At 44.4% G+C, this 19,620-nt stretch overlaps 1 protein-coding gene across 3 annotated transcripts in view; it reads right to left on the bottom strand.

Moving 5' to 3' along the window:
• Positions 1-19,620, bottom strand: part of OSBPL3 (oxysterol binding protein like 3) — a 111,963-nt gene that overhangs the window by 55,460 nt on the left and 36,883 nt on the right. For 2 of the 3 annotated variants that reach the window (XM_068152406.1, XM_068152410.1), the window contains exon 2: positions 1,363-1,606. In XM_068152406.1, coding sequence (XP_068008507.1) covers positions 1,363-1,455 — 93 coding nt within the window. In that variant the 5' untranslated portion in view covers positions 1,456-1,606. The remainder of the gene's footprint in view (positions 1-1,362; positions 1,607-19,620) is intronic. The other variant, XM_068152407.1, reaches the window with a different exon arrangement.

Raw genomic sequence — 19,620 nt, 5'->3', positions numbered from 1 at the left:
TTCCTCTTCTCCAAAGAAAGCAGGTGAGGAAAAAGAAAAAGGGTAAGAAGTAGGACCCACTAATGATTGTATCAAAAGCCTGAGGTAGCCAGCAGATTTGGTCATGTTACATGGCAGTAAAGGAGGTTCTTGCAGAAACTGCTTACGTGCAGCTAGGGTTGGTTATACTGCCTGTGTAATAAACCACTGGATTTAGTCATGCTCACATAGATCTTATTATTTAAATACGACATGATAATCATACCAAATGTTTTAAATTACACTTTAGACTGCAGGAAAATAACAAGGAACACTCAAAGCAAGGATTTCTTGGCTAAGTACATTGGAAATGCACAGCATCTCTCACAAGCTCAGCGCTTTCAAAATCATCAACTGTTCAGAGATTTGTCTGCCTTGCAAATTGTAGGTACGGGGCCAGAAGCCCCAGAAAAGCAGGTGCCATTTCAAAACACAGCTGAGGTCTCCGAAGCTTTTGGGGGATTAAGATGCTCAATGCTCAGTTCCAATTAAAATTTCAACCTGATGCCACTTCAAGAACTCCAGTAAGCCATCATTTGTAGGAATAAAAGTTTATGATGAGCATATTGCTTTGGATTTGGCAAGCATGGACTGAGTTGGCTTAACCTTAAATTCTCGGTGTGGCTACAGGCCAGTGTTTCTTGCCTAGGAACAAAAGCCATGGTCAGCAGCCTCACTCATCAGGTACAAACACTTGCAGGTGTGTCTTTTAAAACTGTATGATTTAAAGAACAGCAGCACCTCTGCAGGAAACAAAGCATCCTTTGTGTTGTGCACCCACATGCATGCTACACAAATGTTTATCTTTTGTAGCTCCGGTCCTACAGCAACAGCCAGCACACACAGGCTTCCACAGGCACTTTTGCATTGGCAAAGAGGATCTATGCCAAGTTTCAGAAAAATGAGCTCTCTTTCACACATGCACATACAACTTCCCCTGGATACCTGAAATAAGCAGAGCAGTTACACAATAATGTACCACAGAGGTGGTATCTCACTGGGAAAATTTGGGATTTCAGGGTCAATCCACTGAGACCAAGATGCTACAGCAGCAATGTTTTACTGTTAAAACTCCATGTATACAAGGTGATAAAAACTTAAATTCACTTTTAACAGCCCAGTTTTACAATTACCTGATATTCAGTAATGTGTTTACTGGATTTGACTCAAACCAAGATGCTGCTACCAACAGAAAACGAGAGAGTAAGGCGAACAAAGAAATGATTCAATGAAAAAAAGCAAGCATCAGGAAAACAGAACCTAAGAGATCTGCTGATATGCAAGGGCAAATGTAACTGCCTCTCCTAGTGATGCTTTCAGTTTGGTTAAAAAAGTTTGCATTACCTGGCGACTTCCCTGCTTGGAGGAGCAGCTGCTAGTACTTCTTGAAGGAGACAACATTTTCTGCGACACGCCAAAGCTTTTCTCTTCACTCATGATGCCAAACCATTTGTTTCACATAAGCTTACTTTAGAACACCATTACAGAGTAATTAAGAAAATGTGTTGGAAGACTGCTGAGAGAAGTGCAGACCTTGTCCTCTACCCAAAGGCAGTCCAGTGGCATGATGTGCATCCCATGGAGATTCCTGAGAGAAAAGAAAAAACAAAAAAGCCAAGTTATCAGAAGATGTCTCTTCCTGCCATCCTGCAGAATTAATCCTAATAAAGACTTTGGTAATACAACTAACTGACTGCATTACTGTACATCATTACAAATTAATCACTCACTTTAATTTTTCAAGCCTTGAACGGGAACAACATGAACTCGGGATCCTAAACACGCACTTTAATTGCCGCTCTTTATTCAGAGGACAAAGTGCAGCACAAAACATCTTTTAATTCAGTTGGTTGGGGCTGTTTGTTTTTTAAACCCCCATACAGAGTATAATAAATGCCTGTGTCAAATAGACCCCAAATAGCCTCAAAATGAGAGGAAAGCATTGAATAAAATGCCTCACAAAAAAAGGACAGTGAATTAAGCACGGCTTCAGGTTGTAAGGGAAAGAAAAACACCTACAGGCATCTATAGTAAAGAGCAATACATATAAATAGTGAGCGTGCAAACTCAGCTGCCTACAGCCCTGCACAGCCACTTTTACCTGCAATCAGAAAGTTGTAACTCTCGTCACCATCAGTTGCCTCCAGTCAGTTACTGGAAGAATAATTAACAGTCTGTTTAATAACAGTTCTGTTTGCAGCATATGCAAATAAAAGCCATGCCAGGAACTCCCAGTGACGGCTTTCCAGTGTGGGCAAGTCGTCATGGTAACTGCATTTATTTATTTATTTATTTATTGCAGACACCCAGAACCTGGAGAAGAGAAGACTCAGGGGTGACCTTATCACTCTCTACAACTACCTGAAGGGAGGTTGTAGACAGGCGGATGATGGTCTCTTCTCCCAGGCACCCAGTACCAGAACAAGAGGACACAGTCTCAGGCTGCGCCAGGGGAGGTTTAGGCTGGAGGTTAGGAAGAAATTCTACACAGAGAGAGTGATTGCCCATTGGAATGGGCTGCCCGGGGAGGTGGTGGAGTCCCCATCATTGGAGGTGTTCAGAAGGAGACTTGATGGGGTGCTTGGTGCCATGGGTTAGCTGTTTGGGTGGGTTGGATTGGTTGATGGGTTGGACACGATGATCTTGAAGGTCTCTTCCAACCTGGTTTGGTTTATTCTAATAAAGGTTTATTCTAATAAAGAGGACACAAGAAAAGGATGGTGCTTTCCAAAACTTGGGAGTGGTGGTGGTGGCAGGTTTATAAGCCCTGTGTCACTTCAGATTCTATTGCCTCGGGAGAGGAATATCCACGTTGAGAGGAGGGGAAGGCCCGCCGCTGAGGAAGGTAAGGAAGTTTCGACAAAGAGAAGGAAAATTCCATTGCCAAAATGGGGAGGCACTACTTCACAATCCCCTCACTTGGACTGTCATAACAGCCCTGAAATGGGATCACTGGCTATTGAAGTTTGCCATTCATTTTTCACTTGAAGAGGCTTAAAAGCTCTGAGAGAAGCAGCGTTTTCAGATCCCTATAAAACACTTTGTGCAATTTATGACTTTTTTTTCCCCACCTCTAAAAAAACCCCACAAAACCACACACACCACATATAAACCAGCCCCATTAAAAACAAACCAACTGGAAAGCAGCCCAGAGGAGAGAGACTTGGGGGTGCTGGTGGACAAAAAACTCAACATGAGCTCTCAGTGTGCACTTGAAGCCCGCAAAGCCAATCAGATCCTGGGCTGCATCAGGAGAAGTGTGGCCAGCAAGTCAAGGAAGGTGATCCTCCCCCTCTACTCAGCTCTGCTGAGACCCCACCTGGAGTACTGTGTCCAGTTCTGGAGCCCTTATTACAAGAGGGATGTGGAGGTGCTGGAAGGTGTCCAGAGAAGGGCCATGAGGATGATCAGAGGGCTGGAGCACCTCTCCTGTGAGGACAGACTGAAGGAGTTGGGGCTGTTCAGTCTGCAGAAGAGAAGGCTCCCAGGTGACCTAATTGTAGCCTTCCAGTATCTGAAGGGGGCCTACAAGAAAGCTGGGAAGGGACTTCTCAGGATCTCAGGTAGTGATAGGACTAGGGGGAATGGAATGAAGCTGGAGGTGGGGAGATTCAGGCTGGAGGTGAGGAGGAAGTTCTTCCCCATGAGAGTGGTGAAGCCCTGGAATGGGTTGTCCAGGGAGGTGGTTGGGGCCCCGTCCCTGGAGGTGTTTAAGCCCAGGCTGGATGAGGCTCTGTCCAGGCTGATCTAGTGTGGGGTGTCCCTGCCCATGGCAGGGGGGTTGGAACTAGATGATCCTTGTGGTCCCTTCCAACCCTGACTGATACTATGATACTAAAACCCATACAAATAAACTAAGTGGAATATTTAAGATAATACAGAAAACCTCTCTCTACTACTGGAGCCTGAAGCATCCAACTTCTCAACAGAGACCTTATCCAACCCACAGCACCTCTTTAGCATTATAGTTTTCTGCAACATTTCAACTAACATGCCCTCTTTCCACCTGAAACAAGGTTTCTTTTCATGGCATATACCTCACCTAGTCAGAAATATTCAATTACCCCCTGAGAAGATCTGTGCTCAGCAAAAGTAATGAAACAGCCCCAGTATTCAAATGTCAAGTGAGAAAGTGAGGTCTGCTGAGGCTCTTGCAACAGTGAGTCAGCTTGGCAATTATTTCTGGAAACCATCAGACAGGTACAAGGTGAGAAAGAACAACGCAGGAGCTGAAGAGAATCAGAACAGCACAGCAATGTGACAGCAAGGTCTGAACCGGGCCTAGCACAGGAGTTTCAGACTGAAATTACTGTTGAGATTAGAAGTAGTGGGTTTTGTAGAAGGTATAGTCATTTCCTATCCAGAAGATAAATTTATATGTCAATTCATTAAGAATTAGCACTTCTAACACATCTATATTTAGCTCTCTCCATGAAGGTTTTTAATAGCAAGTATGAAGTGTACCTTTCTTAGTTTCAAGCTGTATTTGGTAAAAGCATTTAAGAACAACATCTCTATTAACAAGCAGAGGTCAAATATTCACAGTAGGGATGGAAACACGCTTCCTGCAAACTCAGTGTTCAGATTCACACTTGAGAAGCACTGTGCAGCGAGTGCTTTACTATTCTTTTTAGCACACTGCTTGCTCAGATAACAGACAGAGAGGTCCTAAAGTATTTTGTCAGTCTGCTTCCAGAATTGGACTTTTGCATTGCTTCAAATTAATTTACTAAATGGGATGAACAAAAGGCTTCTGTTACCATCCCTGAAGAAGGTAGGAGCGAAATGTGCCCTCTGCCCAAAGTGTTTTATTATTGCTGTTTTTTGGTGTTTCCTAGCAATATAACTTATTACCTTGAAAATTCCAGATCTGAACATGAAAGTATATGTGAATAATGAACATGGCCCAAACTCATCTGTGGTTGCCCTTCAACAATAATCCACTTATTATTTCAAGAAGGTGGAAGAATACAGCTCCTACATCTCAAGCTGAGTTTCATATTCTGGCTGTCAGCAGCATCTCTCTAGGGTGACTGATATTTTAGATGACCTGTGGAACTTAAGGTTACCAGGTATAAGAGCAACTACAACTTTAAGGCAGGCCTAAAAATCATTGTAATGCTAACTAAGATAAGATTGCAGCTAAAAATGATGTTTTGAGGTCATCAAGATCAATTTGCTCCAGGTTCCACACGTTCTGCTCCTCCCCATGCCACAGGATGGCCTCGAAACTGTGGTTTTTCCCACCTTTCTTCTGGAGCACACAGTGCCACTACTCTGGTCTACTTAAAAATGACAAATAGAGGTGTGAGGCTGAGGCAGAGCCAAATAAATTCAGGACAGGGTTTTTTCGCAGGTGCTAAGTATTGGCCTACTTCTTCACTACCAAGTCAACAGCAGCAAAAGTAGGCCAAGAGTGCTTTCACAAATGACCTCGCCAGGTGCATTTTAAAGAATTAAGAATACATGAGTATCAAATATTATTTATAGCTACTACCCACCAAACCCATAAAAAGCACTTATCTCCAGCTTATGTGTTACTTTAGCCTTATCATTCTCCATCACTTAAAGCTAAACACGATATGTACAACAAGGAAAACCTTCTTTTTTCCCCCATTAAAAAGTACCATCCAGAGTAGTCCTCTAAACCTTTAAAATTGCATGAGTTCAAAGCAAACTCTCAGCATCACAATTCTCCTCTTCCCACCCTCAAAGCAATGAGCTTACAGCAAAATCTGACTTTTTTCCACATCTCACAAAAGCACAAAGATAGAAATTCAGAAGGGAAAAAAAACCAACCCCCCAAAACAAAACAAAAAAATTCACACTGGAAACTGCAGTTAAAAAAAAAAAATCAATCATCAACATTATGCAATTCTTTTTGTTATGGCTTTGGAAGGAAAACAAAGTTTTAGCAGCTGCTTCAGAGCTGATTCAGCAGTGAAAGAACACTGCAGAGAGAGCAGCAAAACTGGAAGCGCGCATCTCGTTCTATAACCGTAGTCAATTACGGTTTTGTGGGGAGAGAATAGGAACAGCAGAAAGCCTGATGAGAGTCATGTGGGCACAGCAGGAACGGGACTGAGCAATCCAAATCAGAGCTGCAAGCAACACTGAGTGACTTTGACAGAATTAAATCTGTGCTGAAACCTTTGCTCTGTAGCTATTATTAAATGACGTTCGCTCACATCTTTCCCAAGTATTGCTTCCATGGCTTCCTCTGCTATACTTCACGTTGTCAGCTTTAACCTATACCAGTGTCTCATCTGGATCAACAGAAGAAAGAATTATTTATAGGCTACAAATATGCCACATGCAACTATTGGAAATGTCTTTTCCAGGCAGGTATTTGCTGTTCCTGAAGTACTGTTGAAAGCAAAACCACACAAACATTGTCCTGTTTACAGAAGAGAACCTGAAGAAACAAATGCCAGGGGAAGTTTAAGCTCGAGGTGAGAAGAAAGTTCGTCACCGAGAGAGTCATTGGTCAGTGGAATGTGCTGCCCAGGGAGGTGGTGGAGTCACCATCCCTGGAGGTGTTCAAGAGGGGATTGAACGTGGCATTTGGTGGCATGGCCTAGTCAACTTGTGCTCATCACCCCTTGTGACTGTTTGTAAAAAGGGAGTCTCCCTCCTCATGATAGCAGCCCTTTATGTACTTTATATGGTTATGAGGTCTCCCCTAAGCCATCTCTTCTCAAGGCTGAACAAACTCAGTTCTCTCAGCCTTTCTTCATGTGACAGGTCTGCCAGTCTTCTGATCATTCCTGTGACTCTTCTCTGGACCCTTTCCAGCCTGACTGCATCCTTCTTGTACAGCTGGGACCAGAACTGGACCTACTACTCAAGGTGCCAGCACTGACTAGAGTGGGAGAATGACATCTTTATCCCTGCTTGTCATACCCTTACTAAGGCAACTTAGCATCCTGTTGGCTTTCTTTACCAGGTCACCACACTATTCACTCACAGTATCACCAAGGTTAGAAGAGACCTCTAAGATCATCAAGTCCAACCCATCACCACAGACCTCATGACTAGACCATGGCACCAAGTGCCATGTCCCATCTCCTCTTGAACACCTCCAAGAATGGCGACTCCACCACCTCCCTGGGCAGCACATTCCAATGACAAATGACTCTCTCAGTGAAGAACTTTCTCCTCACCTCCAGCCTAAACTTTCCCTGGCACAGCTTGAGACTGTGTCCTCTTGTTCTGATGCTGTTTGCTTGAGAGACCAACTACCTCCTGGCTACAACCACCCTTCAGGTAGTTGTAGACAGCAATAAGGTCTCCCCTGAGCCTCCTCTTCTCCAGGCTAAGCAACCCCGGCTCCCTCAGCCTCTCCTCACAGGATTGTGCTCAAGGCCTCTCACCAGCTTCGTTGCTCTTCTCTGGACACGTTCTAGTGTCTCAATGTCCTTCTTATACTGAGTGGCCCAGAACTGGACAACCAAGACACCCAGGTCCCTCTCCACAGTGCTGCTCTCAAGCCAGGTGGCTCCCAATCTGATCTGCATTCCTGGGTTATGTGTTCTCAGGTGCAAGACCTGACACCAGGTCTCATTAAGCTTCATACAGTTCCTTCTTGCCCACTTGACCAACCTTTTAAGATCTTCCTGGAGGGTGGCTCTCCCTTTGGGGGTGTCAACTTCTCCACTTCTTTGTGTCAACAGCAAACTTCATCAGGGTGCTCTTAATGCTAATATCTAGCATACTGCATTTAATACTAGATTATTTTTCACATATACTATTCATTACTTGATGTAAGAGGATCCTTTATGTTCCAGTGTACAGAAAGAGAAAAGCAAACAAAAAACACCCCACAAAACCCCTAGATCATAGTATCATAGTATCAGTCAGGGTTGGAAGGGACAACAAGGATCATCTAGTTCCAAACCCCCTGCCATGGGCAGGGACACCCCACACTAGATCAGCCTGGCCAGAGCCTCATCCAGCCTGCTCTTAAACACCTCCAGGGATGGGGCCTCAACCACCTCCCTGGACAACCCATTCCAGGGTTTCACCACTCTCATGGGGAAGAACCTCTTCCTCACATCCAGAGAACCTCCTCCTCACATCCAGAAGATGTGATACAATCCAGTAGAATATATGCCAACAAAGACATGAAGGAAGAATGTTCTTGAACATCTAGTCAGGTCCTATTGGAGCAAACAAAGTATCTGCTGCTTCACTAAATGTTAGGGCAAATAATTCAATTCTTACATTAGAAAAATCTGATATAAATATAGAAGTAGGTCAATCAGCATCCTAAAACACAAGTATATACAAAAGCACCACCTTTTCCTCACGTCCACCATAGAAACTGAGTATGATACTGCATGCGACAATGATTCATTTCAAGTGTGCAACCTTGGCACTGTTTTCACCTCCCAGGAGATCTGTGACAGATCACATTTGTATAAAAATAAAGAAATCAATGAAAATTGCTGGTTATATATTCCAGATGTGTTAGGAACCTTGGTAACTAGGGATACAGAAAGTATGTTCAGTAATGGTTGTACCGTTGCGGTAATTAGTCAGACGTCATACCACCTTTGACACTCAACTTTTAATTGCAGTGGAGAATCCTAACTAATAGGACTGACCTAGCTCACAGTCAGGTCCTAAATAATTAATAATTCTCCTCCCTCCCCCATCCCTTTCAGAAAGAGCCTTGCCTAGGGACAGCCTGGCAGCTCAGGGCTCTCAAGCAACATGAGCTCTCAATGTGCACTTGCAGCCCGCAAAGCCAATCAGATCCTGGGCTGCATCAGGAGAAGTGTGGCCAGCAGGTCAAGGGAGGTGATTCTCCCCCTCTACTCAGCTCTGCTGAGACCCCACCTGGAGTACTGCCTCCAGTTCTGGAGCCCCTATTACAAGAGGGATATGGAGGTGCTGGAAGGTGTCCAGAGAAGGGCCATGAGGATGATCAGAGGGCTGGAGCACCTCTCCTATGAGGACAGACTGAAGGAGTTGGGGCTGTTCAGTCTGCAGAAGAGAAGGCTCCGAGGTGACCTAATTGTGGCCTTCCAGTATCTGAAGGGGGCCTACAGGAAGGCTGGGGAAGGACTTCTCAGGATCTCAGGTAGTGATAGGACTAGGAGGAATGGAATGAAGCTGGAGGTGGGGAGATTCAGGCTGGACGTGAGGAGGAAGTTCTTCACCATGAGAGTGGTGAAGCCCTGGAATAGGTTGTCCAGGGAGCTGGTTGAGGCCCTGTCCCTGGAGGTGTTTAAGACCAGGCTGGATGAGGCTGTGGCCAGCCTGATCTAGTGTGGGGTGTTCCTGCCCATGGCAGGGGGATTGGAACTAGATGATCCTTGTGGTCCCTTCCAACCCTGAATGATACTATGATAAGCTGCTGGACTGAGTGAGGTCCCATATGCCCCCCTGTCAGCTCTTGGTATGACTTAACACACTCAGTTGAGAAGCCAGGACATTGAAGCCATGCAAACCAGTTTGAGACCTGGTAACAAAGGGGTCAGCAGTCTCCCTGTCAAGAACATGGAGCAGAAAGTAACAGCTACTGAGCTGTGATCAAACCCTACACTGGGAGCACAAACACTGCATACAGCAGGGCTAACAAGTTTTACAGCCCTCCCTGGGGTCTGATAATGAAGCAGCAAGTCGGTTTGCACTGAAAGTGCTGTTCGTCTAGAGAAGACCTCACAAGTGAAAAGATGAACGATGATCAGGCCACAGAAAAGTGAGAAAAACATACAATAATTTTCAGTAAAGAAACTGACAGGCACATGGGTATCATTTTACACCCTGTACTAAAAGCCTTGGAAAGAGCCATCTGTCATTGGTAATGTCCCAGAGTTGATAGGGCTGGAAATATTACTATCAGAGTTCTGGCATGAGCTTGGTTGCCTTTCATTTTCCTGCTATCTATTTCTATTTAAAGCTTTGCTTTGTTCACTGAAACAAAGATACTCCACTATGCCCCAAGGCTTATTCCTTTTTAAAACTGCACTTGCTATAACTAAAATGTTAGGGAAATACATACTGTTTTTCCCAGGTTCTGTTTTGATAGGCACAATGTTAGTCCTGGAAATAGCTGTCAGCCTGCCAGCATGTAGTAATTCAGGATCTTAAGACAGCACTGCCTGCACCTCAAGAAAAAAGACATCACTTTTCTGTCATATCATTGAAAACATCCATGTATCTTTGAACCAGACTGGCTCTTTGTGACCTGACAAGCTGCATAATGCTGCGAAATGCATAAATCTGCACAGCTGATGTCAAGCAATATCTTTTATTAAATCAGCAAGTATAGATTAACTGGGGGAAAGAAATCCAGAATCAATTGCTCAAAGTTCCAGGTTGAACAGTAAATAGGATTACTGGAAGAGTTTTGGCCCAGCAACTATCCTGACCAAAGTCTGAAGAAAAAGACAAAAACATGGGGTGTATATGAACAGTAAATACAACACAAAGATCATTTATCTCATGCAGGAAAGCTAGACATATTCATTAAAGAGCAGCAGGATTCAATAAGCTTGCCTTGCCCTCCTTGATGCTGAGCTTTGCTTCCTAATAGAAAAGAAACCCACACAAAAAAACATGAACAAAAACAAAGCCCACAAACCAAAAATCTAGGCTCTCCCTCCCAGATACATGACAATTGCAGTGTAGAGAAAGGCCTCTCATGCACATGTCACTGGATTTCTATATGAAAAAAGTTAAAGGGTACAACACTTCCCTTTCAGAATGTTTTGTGCTTGTCCTTTATAAGCAGGCCTATTAGCTCAAAATTTAAATCTCATTAACTGTAATGACCATGGTAACAAGATTCAGCTCTTCCTAGGATACACTGAAATTTCCTTATGCACTTCATAAAGTGTAATAACCATGACTTATGAAAATGTCACATTTCTTTTTTGATCAACTTATTGTACCTTTAGAGGTTCCAGCCTAAAGTCCATTCCAGAACACCTTTTTCAGTGTACTCTACAACATTAGTTGTAAAGGCTGTCACAAGGCTGGCGAGAGGCCTTGAGCACAAGGTGGTTGTAGCCAGGAAGGGGTTGGCCTCTTCTCCCAACCAGCACCAGAACAAGGGGACACAGTCTTAAGCTGCGCCAGGGGAAAGTTTAGGCTTGAGGTGAGGAGAAAGTTCTTCACCGAGAGAGTCATTCATCATTGGAATGTGCTGCCTGGGGAGGTGTTGGAGTCACCATCCCTGGAGGTGTTCAAGAAGAGATTGGACGTGGCACTTGGTGCCATGGTCTAGTCATGAGGTCTGTGTTGATAGGTTGGACTTGATGATCCTTGAGGTCTCTTCCAACCTTAGCGATACTGTGATATTATGCAAGGCATTTCTTTGCAGAAGGCCATTCATATTAAGATATCTTGAGATGTCAAAAAAAATCATTCAGTATTCTCAACAGGGACAGGTAGTTGTTAGCACATCACAGAATCATAGAATGCTAGGGGTTGAAAGAGACCTCCAGAAATAGAATAGAATTAAACAGGTTGGAAGAGACCATTGAGATCGAGTCCAACCTATCATCCAACACCATCTGATCAACTAAACCATGTCACCAAGTGCCTCATCCAGTCCCCTCTTAAACACCTCCAGTGATGGTGACTCCACCACCTCCCTGGGCAGCCCATTCCAATGGCCAATCACTCTTTCGATGAAGAACTTCTTCCTAACATCCAGCCTAAACCTCCCCTGGTGCAGCTTGAGACTGCATCTTCTTGTTCTGGTGTTGGCTGCCTGGGAAAAGAGACCAACCCCCATCTAGTCCAAACCCCCTGCCAAAGCAGGATCACCTAGGGCAGGCCACACAGGAACACATCCAGGTGAGTTTTGAAAATCTCCAGAGAAGACAACTCTCTATCACCCTCATAGTAAAAAAGTTTCTCCTCATGTTGAGTTGGAGCCGCAAGTGTTCCAACTTGTACCTGTTGATCCTCAACCTACCACTGGGCACCACCAAAAAGAGACCATCGGCTCCATGTTAACACCTGCCCCTCAGATATTTCAGTATCAGTATTCAGTATCACTAAGGTTGGAAGAGACCTCAAAGATCATTGAGTCCAACCTGTCACCACAGACCTCATGACTAGAGTAGGGAGGACACTACTGCCCACTGCAGGCTTTGAACTCACACCCTTCCCATTAAGGGTCTTATGCACTACCAACATTAATCAGACACACACACATTCTCCCAACCTTCTCCTTTCAAGACTAGATAGCCCCAGTTCCCTCAGTCTTTTCTCACAGGAGAGATGTTCAAGTCCCCCCTAATCATCCTTGTAGGTCTCCATTGGACTCTCTCCAGTAGATCCATGTAACCCTTTCTAACATCATCTCAAGTAAGGAACCACAAACTTCCTAGTGCTGTTTCTTAACACATGACTAAACCTTGACAGTTTAGAGAAGTGTTGTAAGTAATAACACATGTAAGTATACTGAGAACAATTAGTACTCCAAGTGCTAAGTATTTTTTATTGACACCAAAAGGTGACAGTTTAGCTGCAAGCTTTCAGTTAAAATACAATTTTTCAAAGGCAAATATAAAGCAAAAAATATACACAGAAAAGGGTTTTCTTTAAAAGAAAAATGTTAAGGCTTGGACTGGAGCTCTTCAAGGCCAGACAGGATGACACCTGCAACTGGTTCTTTTGCTTGGAAGTATGTAGTATGTGCATGTATGCAGGTGAGAGACTGCAAGAAGCAAACGCAGATGGAGTTAACCACACTTGGTCTTAAATCCATTCATATTTATGATTGGAACAAACACCCTTACACTGAGAACCAGGAAAGAGGTTCCACAGATAAGATTTTCTGCAACATTATCCTCATGGCATAGGATAAAAAATGAACTGAAAGAGAACTAGAAAGAGAGAGATGCAAGGTATGGGAAAACAGATCACAAATCCGAATGATTACATGCAATGTTTTGCCTAAGGAATACAAAACGGGAAAGTATCAAACATAATAGCTGGGTCAACCAAAAAAGATACAGGCTAAAGATGAGGGCCTCAAACCATGTTAATGGTAGCTCTTGGGCAGGAAGGAGAGCATAACAGAGAGCCCCTCTCCACCTCAAATGACAAGACCATCACTACCTCTTCAGGTTCTGAAACACTGGAGAAGAACCCAAATCCAGCTAGGGTTACCTTAGAGGTCTTACTTGTACAGAGCTAGTAAGAGAACTTCTGACCTGGAAAAAAGGAAGGAAGAGAACAGAAAGCTGCAGCAGCAGCTGCACTTGGGAAGAAGAGAAGGTCCATTTCAGTGTGAGTGCATTCACATCAGATTTTGTCCTGCCACTGCCTAGCTACAACAGAACACAATCTAAAAGCAAGTTAGGAGATCAGGCAAAAAAGGAAAGCTTCAATTAAGACTATGAATAATTTAACGTTATTACAGACAGCACCAAACATGGGAGATGTACAAGCAAATAGTGTATTAAAACTCTATACAAGTCTATTACAGTATGGCATCACAATGTCCCATCCCCTGCCTCCAGCATTAGAACTCAGAGTTAATACAAGGCTGCTGAGAACTTTCAGGGGTCTCAGTAGCAGCTCCGTGCCGCCAGTGACTGGTTAGGGCTGATTCATATTCACTTTTGAAGCTGAAAAACAGTTGAAGAAATGCTTGCTCCCAAGCAACTTGTTCCTGTCCCTTTCCTGGAAATCTGTTGTTTCCTTGCCAATTAAATAATAAAAATCCCAGGAGCCCTCCTTCATCCACTCCAGTGGAGAGAAATTTTCTCAGGGGTTAGGCAGTTCATATACTTTGCATTGAACAAACTTCAGGGATCATAGAATAGAATCATAGGATCATAGAATCAACCAGGCTGGAAAAGACCTCAGAGATCATCAAGTCCAACCTATTACCTAATACCTAACACCTTCTGACATCTAAACCATGACTTCAAGTACCACATCCAATCCTTTTTTGAACAGCTCCAGGGATGGTGACTCCACCACCTCCCTGGGCAGCACATTCCAATGGCAAATTACTCTTTCTGGGTAGAACTTTCTCCTCACCTCGAGCTTAAACTTCCCCTGGCACAGCTTGAGACTGTGTCTTCTTGTTCTGTCATTGGTTGCCTGGGAGAAGGATGTTTCCTGCATCCACCTCAAGAAAATCCTGCACTTCTCAGCAGAGACTAAGAATTTGGTTGTGTGATGTGTTTGGAAGGCTTTATTTTCATCATCATTTTCTCTTGTGTGAGTTCTGTATGCTCAGGGGTGACCAAAAAGCAAAAATCTGCAGAGAACTAACCAGCATTAAGCCTGGTTACAGCATCCTGGTACAGTTAAACCAAAATTTTGAAACTACTTTATGGAAACCCCGAATTTACTTTCTTTGTGTTTTTTATCTCCTTCCAGACCCTGACAGCACCTGCTCCATTTGCAGATGAAACAAGCTGTCAGTGCCAAGCCCCCCATGAGAAGCTAACCATTGCACAAGCCCGCCTAGAAACACCAGGTATGTGTAAAGAGCTACAGCAGCAGCACGGTGGGCACTCCTAAAGCAAAGGCTCTCCCTGACAAACATGTGTCAATGCTCACTGGTACCTTCTACTTGGAAGCAGAAAGGCCAGCCTGGTATTTGGTGCTATCAGGTAATGGGGAAGAAACCAGCAGCTACAGGACAATTATCTTCTGTTAGAAAACCGACAAGAGAAAACTTTTCAAGTTAAGAGTTTGATGTTTTTGTGGTTGCCTCCGTGTTAGTCAGAAGAAAGGCTCACCAGCCCACTCCAGCCAGCCTGAAAATGGTGTTGTATAGTGGCTGCCTCATGGATTTTTCTTCTTGGATGATCACCACCAACTTGTGGGCAGGGAAGTGGCAGCAGTATTATTTTCCAACTGATCCAGACAGATCTGGAGAAGATACTCTGTGTCCCTAATCTTACATTTAGATGAATGCAAGCCACCAGCTATCGACTCCAATTTAATTAAAGCCAAAAGGAACTGCATGATTACAAAAAGGCTCCAGCCACACTCAAGCATTTTTAAAGGTTTAAAAGATGAAAGGTTTTCATTAGGCTACCTTGGCAACATGGAATAATTAATAATTTAGAAAGAACTTGATTTGAGCCCAAGTGAAAGGCTGCTACAAATTAACAACTCATATTTGTTATTTCTAATGAGTACATCATCCTTTTACCTCTGTTCCAGTCACTGGAAACAGGCCATAGATACAGCAGACAACAATGTGAAGAGTTTCATAATGTGTGCAGTCAAGTCTTGTGGTTGCTTCACAGCATTTTTGCTGGTTATACTTGAACTGCAGCTAACCACCTGGATTTTTAATTACAGGCTACAAAAGCAGCAATGGCAGAAGTGCTTACAAGTGATGCAGATGCTCCTTAAACTGCTTAATATTAGGAGAATGTCACCAATCTAGGTCCTTGCCATCTCTCTCTACTCTCCTCCAAAACTCTCACCATTTTTGTTTGTTCTCAACTGCTGGCATATGGGAATAGCTTTTCTAGACCATCAGGACTTACAAATAAATTACACAAACTTATACAAATTAAACTTACACAAATAACCCCATGCAGAGCTACAGGCTGGGGTCAAAGTGGCTGGAGAGCTCTCAAACAGAGAGGGACCTGGGGGTGCTGATTGACAGCTGCCTAAACATGAGCACATAAAGATGTCACTAACAACGTGCAACTGGATACCACAGGTATCTGATTGCCTAACAAAACTTTGCACAAAACCCTGCACATGCCAGCAGAGACTCAAGAGGACAAAGTTTCTGTTCTGACTGAAGAAGGATCAGCACCCTGACACCTCTTCTGCTAATGATCTTCCAGAGTAGAAAATTCACACTAATTGCAAGACTCATAAAACAGCTATTATGGTGGAGAAAATGTAGGAATAGCTTCAGTGTGAGACGTTGAATGATTGTTCTCTAGGGTGATAATTGTCATACCAGTTAAGAAGATGAACAGTGAAGGTGATCATTGCTTACTGAGTTGAAGCAAATGTTGGCATTCAACAAACCCAAGTGCCGGGGGCTGCACTTTGGCCACAACAACCCCATGCAGAGCTACAGGCTGGGGGCAGAGTGGCTGGAGAGCTCCCAAACAGAGAGGGACCTGGGAGTGCTGATCGACAGCAGCCCAAACATGAACCAGCAGTGTGCCCAGGTGGCCAAGAAGGCCAACAGCATCCTGGCCTGCATTAGGAATAGTGTGGCCAGCAGGAGCAGGGAAGTCATTGTGCCCCTGTACTCTGCTTTGGTTAGGCTGCACCCTGAGTCCTGCGTCCAGTTCTGGGCCCCTCAGTTTAAAAAGGACATCAAATCACTTGAATGTGTCCAGAGAAGGGCAACAAGGCTGGGGAGAGGCCTTGAGCACAGCCCTATGAGGAGAGGCTGAGGGAGCTGGGATTGTTTACCCTGGAGAAGAGGAGGCTCAGGGGTGACCTCATTGCCCTCTACAACTACCTGAAAGGTGGTTGTAGCCAGGAAGGGGTTGGTCTCTTCTCCCAGGCAACCAGCACCAGAACAAGAGGACACAGTCTCAAGCTGCACCAGGGGAAGTTTAGGCTCAAGGTGAGGAGAAAGTTCTTCACTGAGAGAGTCATTCGTCATTGGAATGTGCTGCCCAGGGAGGTGGTGGAGTCACCATCCCTGGAGGTGTTCAAGAGGGGATTGGACGTGGCACTTGGTGCCATGGTCTAGTCATGAGGTCTGTGGTGACAGGTTGGACTTGATGATCCTCGAGGTCTCTTCCAACCTTAGTGATACTGTGATAAATTAAACCCGTGGTTAACTATAAGCAGTGCAGCATAAGCTGCATCCTGACAAGAGACATTTTCCACAATCTTTCATATCATGTACTGGATGCATTTCTGAAAATAGAAAAAAGAAGGCAATTCCTTAGAGGAGGGAGCTAGAAGGGGTGGTTATTTTTAATTAAAATATGTCTAAAATAACATGTGAAGTTGCAGAGAACATAATATTGAAAACTAGTTTCTTAACAGATGGCACTCATGAACAATTCATCCATGCTGACCTACATTATTTCTTCCTTAACTTTTATTAATCATCCTCCATTGACATATTCCACAATTTTGCCTGCAAGTGATACTTTTAGGATAAAAGGACTGAGAAACTCCTTCAAATGTATATTTTATATGGTGAAATACAGAACTCAAAGGAAGAAAATACCTTTAAAAGCTTATGCCATAAAATTGCACTTTTGACATAAAATTGCCTTTTCAAAGGGTGCTCAGAATTGAAACTACACAAAGTTGTTCACCAAGTCATGACCAAACCTGAAGCTTGCAGACATTGAAGTATTTTCATAACTTACCTGCACTATACAGACAAAGAACCATGGAACTAAATTGGCCCAGGCAGCCAAGAGGGCCAATGGCATCCTGGCCTGCATCAGGAGCAGTGTGGCCAGCAGGAGCAGGGAGGTCATTCTGCCCCTGTACACTGCACTGGTTAGGCCACACCTCGAGTCCTGTGTCCAGTTCTGGGCCCCTCAGTTTAGGAAGGAGGTTGACTTGCTGGAACGAGTCCAGAGAAGGGCAACAAAGTTGGGGAGGGGTTTGGAACACAGCCCTGTGAGGAGAGGCGGCTGAGGGAGCTGGGGTTGCTCAGCCTGGAGAAGAGGAGACTCAGGGGTGACCTTATCACTCTCTACAACTACCTGAAGGGAGGTTGTAGACAGGCGGATGATGGTCTCTTCTCCCAGGCAGCCAGCACCAGAACAAGAGGACACAGTCTCAGGCTGCGCCAGGGGAGGTTCAGGTTGGATGTTAGGAAGAAGTTCTACACAGAGAGAGTGATTGCCCATTGGAATGGGCTGCCCGGGGAGGTGGTGGAGTCGCCATCATTGAAGGTGTTCAGGAGGAGACTTGATGGGGTGCTTGGTGCCATGGGTTAGCTGTTTGGGTGGGTTGGATTGGTTGATGGGTTGGATGTGATGATCTTGAAGGTCTCTTCCAACCTGGTTTGGTTTATTCTAATAAAGTTTATTCTAATAAAGTTCTTTAGTTTATTCAAAGCATTCAATTGTGGAAAGGTAGAAAAATTAAAGTCATGCAGAAATTGGAAAGCTGGATGGGGAATGTGGAGGAAAGAAATTCCTGTGAATGGCAATTTGTCCAGAAAGTGTACAGTTTCTACATGAAATACATCCTATCTTTTCTCCTAAGCATCACATTGTACTGGGTTTGAGCTCATCACAAAATATGTCCAAAACACTCAAATCTCTTAGTTTTGTTACTCCCAAACTACAAGCATTCACAGGGACTATCACATTCCAGATAAATCTTGGAATGACAGATGGCAGTTGGAAGGATTACATTTGGAGAAGTTACATCATCAGGATCTGCAATTTTCCAATTCTCTGTTGTCAAAAAGAAGGAAAAATAAAGGCCTCTGTCTGCCCTAGCAGCAAACAAGCAAGGTGGCCATGAGAGCCAGCAGCCCCACAGCTCTTATTTCAGGCTGTCCTTTGCAAGCATGCCAGCTTGCCTGACTGCTCATCAGCATCTGGGGAAGAGAGCAAGGCAGTTTGAGCATATTTTCACTTCCTGTGCAGTGGAGAGACTGCTGCAAAAAACTCCTTTTGGAAAGACAGGCTTTCCTGGTGTAGAAAAGGTGAGCTTCTACATAACATGTTACTTATGGATGGAATTTTATGAGCAGCATTTTGTGTTTAGCACATAAAGATGTCACTAACAACGTGCAACTGGATACCACAGGTATCTGATTGCCTAACAAAACTTTGCACAAAACCCTGCACATGCCAGCAGAGACTCAAGAGGACAAAGTTTCTGTTCTGACTGAAGAAGGATCAGCACCCTGACACCTCTTCTGCTAATGATCTTCCAGAGTAGAAAATTCACACTAATTGCAAGACTCATAAAACAGCTATTATGGTGGAGAAAATGTAGGAATAGCTTCAGTGTGAGACGTTGAATGATTGTTCTCTAGGGTGATAATTGTCATACCAGTTAAGAAGATGAACAGTGAAGGTGATCATTGCTTACTGAGTTGAAGCAAATGTTGGCATTCAACAAACCCAAGTGCCGGGGGCTGCACTTTGGCCACAACAACCCCATGCAGAGCTACAGGCTGGGGGCAGAGTGGCTGGAGAGCTCCCAAACAGAGAGGGACCTGGGAGTGCTGATCGACAGCAGCCCAAACATGAACCAGCAGTGTGCCCAGGTGGCCAAGAAGGCCAACAGCATCCTGGCCTGCATTAGGAATAGTGTGGCCAGCAGGAGCAGGGAAGTCATTGTGCCCCTGTACTCTGCTTTGGTTAGGCTGCACCCTGAGTCCTGCGTCCAGTTCTGGGCCCCTCAGTTTAAAAAGGACATCAAATCACTTGAATGTGTCCAGAGAAGGGCAACAAGGCTGGGGAGAGGCCTTGAGCACAGCCCTATGAGAAGAGGCTGAGGGAGCTGGGGTTGTTTAGCTTGGAGAAGAGGAGGCTCAGGGGTGACCTCATTGCCCTTTACAACTACCTGAAAGGTGGTTGTAGCCAGGAGGGGGTTGGTCTCTTCTCCCAGGCAACTAGCACCAGAACAAGGGGACACAGTCTCAAGCTGCACCAGGGGAAGTTTAGGCTCAAAGTGAAGAGAGAGTTCTTCATG

This window comes from Melanerpes formicivorus, unplaced genomic scaffold, assembly GCF_026170545.1.
Source record: "Melanerpes formicivorus ecotype bairdi unplaced genomic scaffold, bMelFor1.0.p_v2 SCAF_23, whole genome shotgun sequence".
Classification (NCBI taxonomy): domain Eukaryota; kingdom Metazoa; phylum Chordata; class Aves; order Piciformes; family Picidae; genus Melanerpes; species Melanerpes formicivorus.
The sequence above is the reverse complement of the archived record's forward strand: the minus strand, read 5'-3'. Positions and strand labels throughout refer to the sequence as shown.